The sequence below is a fragment of the Lycium ferocissimum genome, chromosome 4 (genome assembly GCF_029784015.1).
Source record: "Lycium ferocissimum isolate CSIRO_LF1 chromosome 4, AGI_CSIRO_Lferr_CH_V1, whole genome shotgun sequence".
NCBI lineage: Eukaryota > Viridiplantae > Streptophyta > Magnoliopsida > Solanales > Solanaceae > Lycium > Lycium ferocissimum.
In genome coordinates this window covers 30871531-30878026 of record NC_081345.1, presented here as the reverse complement: position 1 = coordinate 30878026, position 6496 = coordinate 30871531, and the positions used below count along the sequence as shown (strand labels likewise).

Here is a 6496-nt window from a genome sequence, read left to right as displayed (position 1 = left end):
AAAAATAAAAATGTAGTGTTTGAGGCTTAAACTTGGAACCTCAAGGTGAATTTTGAACCCCCTAAACCATTGAACCAACCTCTACTCTCATGTTCAGAGTGTTCAAAATCTATATATATACATAAAACATATAAAAGTACCTTATATATTTGGTTTAATTTTTTGCCTAAGGTGTTCGGGTGAACACTCTCAATGGGCTGTAGATTCGCCCTGAGGAGAAGTGATTAGACAGAATATGATGCAGTTGGAGGTTACCAAGGACATGAACTCAGATAAGAGGTTGCGGAGGAAACAAATTAGGATAGAAGGTGAGTAAGTAGTAGAGCATTATCTTGCGGATCTTTCCATACTAGTAGGCATAGCATTATCCCTGCAGCTTATTACCTTTCTCTTATAATCTGTTGTCTCTTGGACTTCGATTATAGTATTAGTTTATATAATATTTTGTTGTGCTTTTTATTGTATTTGTGGTGACCATTTTACTTATTTATTCTTATCTGGCCTTCTTTGAAATGCTTTTTCTCGAGCCGAGGGTCTATCAGGAATAAATTTATATAAACTCTATCCTCTTTAGACTCACTTGTGAACATATTTTGGGTATGTTGTTATTACTCTTAATCAAAAAATTCATATTACTATTAACTTGACACATTAATATCTAATGGCTTAGTATTTAATAAGATTAACTTTGAAAAACTAAAGTTAATTACATCTCGATTATATAAATGGATACTTATTTTGAACCAAAATTAAAAAGGCTAATTAGACACTGTTAAACATCGGAAGGAGTGGAACAATATGCATAACGCTTCTGAATCACTGCTCTCATGTCGCGTGGATTACATTATGCGGTTGCTTTCGGAATGTCATAGGTTTTGGAAGCTCTTCTAATTCACCTTGACCCATTAGAAAAGTCCAACCGACTTCCCTTTTATATTCACCCTCAAAATTCGCCAAAACCACAATTTTGCCATCCCTTTCAATTCCTATATAAGCCTCCCCTCCATGGTTTCTTAGGTTTGCAAAAATTCAGTCAAGAAAAAACATACACAATGGAGTCATCATCCTTCCGGAAAAAATCACATAATTCAAATCTCCACCACAATTGTCAACGATCCGTTTCACCATCGGGTCGGTTCTGTTCTTCAACTATTGCTTCATCCCCTGTTAATTTCTCCAGCTTCACTACTCAAAGCTCCGATTGGTTGACCCGACCCACATCTCCAACCCGGGTCAATCTTCGTCGATCAGTTTCCCCATCACCGTCCGTTCGATTTTCCAGCAATCCTAGCCGTTCAATTTCCGTGTTCCCACGTCAGCAACAGAATAATAGCCGTCCTTTATCGTCTAATCAGAAGAAACACTGTACGTGTTCGCCAACAACACATCCAGGTTCATTCCGTTGTAGCCTTCACAAAAATAAACTTAAGAGTCGCGGTCAGTCTCATACTACGTCGTCGTATCAGTCGAGTCATCAATTGAATATGAGGAGATCAGCTATGACGAATTCACTTGTTAGAATTGGAACTGTTGAAGGTGAATTGGTGAAAAGAGCACTTGCTGCTTTGATTCGGCCTTCTTCTCATCATCTTAGGCGTAGAGATGATTTTCAGGCTAGGTCCAGTAGGCTCTCCGTCATGTCAAAGGCCCAAGATTTGTGATGTAATTGGATCATGTCAAAGGCCCAAGATGTGTGACGTACAGTTAGTGTTGTTGGGCGTTTTTGGTCCCCCCCCGCTTTTTTTTTCAGTGGAAATTAAACCACGGTAAAGTTCAAAAAACAGAACCATATTTTTGTACTGTTTGTTGATAGTATACTTATGTATAATGCTAGTTTAATTCTGGAACAGTAGAATGAGTGTAGCCATGTATACACTGTAGCATATATCTCACGGTTATTATATTAAAAGTAAAGAAGTGTGTGCAAACGTTCAGTTGCCAATATTTTAGCGAATGTGCAATGTGCTTTCTAATTTTTGTTTTTCTATTGACCTTTTTAAATTCTGAGAAAATTGAGATTTTGGTTGGTTTGGTTGAACTTTGGCAGAGTAGATGCAACTGTTACTTACTCCACTGATGGAGGTGCGTTTTGTTGCAACTAAGGAGAGGATTAATTATTTGTTTATTTAACCTTCTGCAGCAGTTAGCCAGTGATCATAAACCTGAAAGTCAAGTATTTTGGTTGATCAATAGATGCCAGCCAAGAAAGTTCTAAAATTAGGTCGTTGATGTTTAAACAGTTACTAGTAATAAACCTGCGGAGTGCGGACATGGACAGCAGGTAGTTGAGGGACTAAAGATGCTTTCCAACACAGTGAATGCATATAACTTTTTACTTCCAAATACAACAACATACTCCCAATTGGGGTCTGATACTCCCAATTGGGATCTGAGAGGGTAGGATGTTCCTTACCCCTACCTTTGTACTTTCAAATATTAAAAGAAAAAGAAAAAAAACGGAAACAAAGCCAAGCTAATAAGTACTTCCCATCAAAGATGAGCTGATTTTAATGATTGTTCTGGCTTGCCAAAAGATACAGAGGAAGTCTTCCAGCAGACAAAGGAAAATAATTTGTGCGGAGCTCGGGCGTTAGTCGGCGATTGTTTGTTTGTTTTTCACGTCATCTAAATCTTCTCAATGATACTACTATATTTTATATATATAAGAGCTAATGTGGGGCTTTTTGTACTCCTCACATTATGTTTTGTCCCATGATGCTGGTGACTGATTTTACCCTACATATTTTTACTTTTGCTCTCTTTCATAGCCATGCACACTTGGGCCTTTGTAATTAATCAGTATATCTTCTTCTTCTTCTTTTTTTTTTTTTTTTTTAATCTCTTGTTGTCCCTTATTAAATTATTCCTTCCATTCGTTTTTACGTCATACTAAAAATTTATTTTTACTTATCTATTTTAGCAAATCACGAAAGGTTTAATAATTCTTCCTATATTACCGTTATCATTAACTACATAGAGTATTAATAGTCAAACTTAAATTTTAATTAGGATATTTTACTCCTAATAAATAATTTCTTAAAGAAAGTGCCAAGTTAACAAGAGACAAGTAAAAAAAATCAAGGGAGTACCTTTTACATTATTTGTTATTGTAAATTTTGCTAAAATTTATGCAACTTTGGAGTCACTGTTTCATTTTCAATCAGAACATTTATTAGATCTTAATACTTAGTGCCCCATATTCTTCTCTTTGGGCGTGTTTATGAAGGAAAAATATTATTTTAAAAATATTTTTCGGGAAAATAAGTGTGTTCTTTCTTATTTTCTTGTGTTTAGTACGTAAGCAAAATATATTATCCTAAAATCAATTGTATATAATCTAGACAAGTACTATGGGAGATGGGGTTGGGGTGGGGATGTGGTGGGTGGTAGGGATAGGGGCTACGAGGGTGGGGTATTGAAGCTGAGGTGTATTGGAGGGCGGGGAAGACACAATGAATGTGAAATGTCATTTGTGGAACTTGATTTTCTTGCTTCTACTAAGGGAGTCATTTTCCTCATTTTGAACGATCTTATTTGGGGTCATTTGCACGATGGTCCTTCAAAGGCACTGCTCTTTAATTTTTGTCCTTCGCTTAATATTCTGGAGTTTTGGATTTGAATCCCGATTTAGTAAATAAAATAAAAAATTCGCAAGGCAGAAGTTTGCAGCAAAATTAGGCTTATTCGAACAAAAATTAGGCCATAAGGCAGAAACTTTTACTCAAAATTAGGCCTATGCCTATTCGGGCAAAAGTTAGGCCTTAAAGCAGACTTTTGCCCAAACTCTGCCTTATAAGGTTCAAACTCTATCTTAAGGTCCAAAATTTTGTCTTGTGATTTTTTTTCAATTTTTAACTGAGCGAGAATTCAATTTTGGAACCCATAAATTCTTACGCGAAGGATAAAAATTAAAGACCAACAATTTGAGGTGCCTTGGAAGTAGGGGTGGGCATGGTATGGTAGATACCGATTACCATACCGAAATCGAAATTTTTTATACCGCGATTTCGATATTATGGTATTTGGTCCGGTATTTGGCATGCATTTTTAAAAAATTTAGTTTGGTATTCGGTATTCATAAAGAAAATACCGAAATACCGAATACCATACCGAAGCATATAATTACATATACAATTCATATATCTTAGTATTACAATACTAACAAATATATAAACTAGTATTATTAGAAAATTAATTGTTTAAACGTTGGAACTTTGACTACTCTATCTTGATTTAAATGTCTTTTTGTGTAATTGATTTATGAAGGGAATTGTTTGTACTTTCTTTTAAATATTTTTACATGTGTAAGATGTTTAGTACATAATAATTGAGACGTTCTCAAGTAGCAGAAGTCAATAATTCTCCACAATATGAGTATATGTAAATCGAAGTTAAACGAACTATGGTATCGATTTACCGTATCGTAAAATATCGAAACCGAACTTTAAAATACCCAACCATACTGAATTAATTTGGTACGGTAGTGGTATAGTATTTTTAGAAACCAAAAATGGAAATTACCATACTAAATTTCCAAATACCGTACCGTAATTTCAAATACAGTACCATACCGTACCATGCTCACCCCTACTTGGAAGGACATTACGCGCAAAAAGATGAATGATTTGCTGTGCTTATTCTCCACTCGTTTTTTCCTCTTTTTTTTTTTTATCAACACAAACTTTACCTTATAAGGTAGAGTTTTGCAGGCAAACTCTGTCTTTGTGAATTTTTTTTTAAATTTTTTTACTGAACGAGTGTTTGAATTAGAAACCCTAGAGTTTTAAGCGAAAGGGAATAATTAAAAAATTTCAATTTGATAGACAAAATTAAAGACCATCCCGAAATAAGGACAATCCTGCGAATTGCCCCTTCCAAGTTAACACGGCCCAAATGGCTGTGAAATGCCCACCTTTTACCTTAAGCAGACCTGTCAACTTGTAATAGGGCAATTTGCAGGATTACCCTTTGCTGGAGGTGGTCTTTGATTTTTATCCCTCAAAATGGTGGTCTTTAAATTTTACCCTTCGGGCGGAATTTACACCTCACGAGGCAAATTTACACCTCACGGGCAGAATTTCTGCCATATGCAAATTTCATGCCCAAGGCAAAATTTTCTTGTCAAGACTTTAAGGCAGAATTTTGCAAAGTCTGCCTTGCGAAATTCTGCCTAGCGATTTTTTTTTTTTTTTTAACCTGAGTTGGGGTTCGAACCCATAACCTCTGAGTGTTAGGCGAGGGGTGTAAATTAAAGATTACCAATTTGAAGGGCGAAAATTAAAGACCACCCCAAATGAAGGGCAATCCGCGCAAAAAAAAAGCCTGTAATGACCTATTTTACCAAAAGAGGACCCTACTGGTAAACCCAAAAAAGAAAGCCCAAAAGAAAAAAAATATCTGTTGCTTCACTGTGAGTCGGTGACAAAGGAAAAGTTTTTTAAAAATTAATTATTGTCATTTCCCTTTCCAGCTACTATACGAAGCTGTTTCCAAAATTTTATAGAGGTGGTGCAATTTATGGATACTATTTGTAAATTCTAATAAGTAATTTTGTTGGTTGGTTAATTGATCATGTTTTATTCATGAAATGGCTTGAATTGGTGTTAGTTTGGATGCAGCAAAATCATTCTATTAGATCGAAAGAGATAAAGAAGAATCTCTCATGAATGACGGGAAATCTACCATTCCTATTTATTTGATAAGACAACTAAAAATCTACCAAACATGGTGAAGTACTAGTTATGCTTGTTTTAATACATAATTAACTCCTTCCTAACCAACAACCAAGTGACCCCTAAGAATTTGAAAGCATTAGGACAAGCAGTTAATCCAGGACAACAAACGTCATTAGAGTAAAGAATCTGAAAGCATCTGAAGAAGATGGAAGAAGACGAGGATCAATTATATTTCAATTGAAGTAGCTAGAGATCTATATTAAAATGTTCAATGGAAGGTACTCAAGTCTTGAAACATTGCATACCCTTTAATCTCTTCAACATTCCTTCATTGTGCACAACTCTTGGAGTTTCTTGTTTAGCAGTGGCCAACTTAGTGTTCCTCTTCAACATAGCTGCCTTCCATCTTGTACTGTAATTTCTCAACGGCGCAACGGCAAAATTACTAATTGAATCTTGTCGACATGTCCACATTTTCAGGCGCTCAGGAAGTAGCTTCTTTGCTTGCTTGATGGCTACTATTAAACCTAACATGTGATTTCTTGAACTTCTACTCTTCTTCTCCTTCTTTGCAAGCTTAATTATTTCTTGCCTATGCTTGGCTATATTTATGCCCATGCTCTGCAGAAATTCGTGGTTGAAATAAACTATGTCGTCTTGAACAAGTTCATTGTGTGCAAAAGTAAGGGCATATTCATGAACAAGAGAAGGCTCCAGGCTAGTTTTGGAGAGCCATGAACACCAGTCCATGACCAAATGTATATGTTACTGAGTTTTGAACGTGCTAGCTAGTAGCTAGTGATAAGTGTTGAAGAAGAAAA

At 35.7% G+C, this 6496-nt stretch overlaps 2 protein-coding genes across 2 annotated transcripts; one reads left to right on the top strand and one right to left on the bottom strand.

Moving 5' to 3' along the window:
- Positions 1-998: 998 nt before the first annotated feature.
- LOC132054578 (uncharacterized) lies at positions 999-1943 on the top strand. The gene has a single exon (XM_059446559.1). The coding sequence runs from the start codon at positions 1053-1055 to the stop codon at positions 1659-1661; it is 609 nt and encodes a 202-aa protein (XP_059302542.1). The 5' UTR covers positions 999-1052; the 3' UTR covers positions 1662-1943.
- Positions 1944-5677: 3734 nt separating this feature from the next.
- LOC132054577 (uncharacterized) lies at positions 5678-6496 on the bottom strand. Its single transcript, XM_059446558.1, has one exon. The coding sequence runs from the start codon at positions 6423-6425 to the stop codon at positions 5958-5960; it is 468 nt and encodes a 155-aa protein (XP_059302541.1). The 5' UTR covers positions 6426-6496; the 3' UTR covers positions 5678-5957.

Excerpts from the sequence above, each read along its gene's own strand:
- LOC132054577 (XM_059446558.1), bottom strand. The coding sequence starts at position 6,425 with ATGGACTGGTGTTCATGGCTCTCCAAAACTAGCCTGGAGCCTTCTCTT.
- LOC132054578 (XM_059446559.1), top strand. The coding sequence starts at position 1,053 with ATGGAGTCATCATCCTTCCGGAAAAAATCACATAATTCAAATCTCCAC.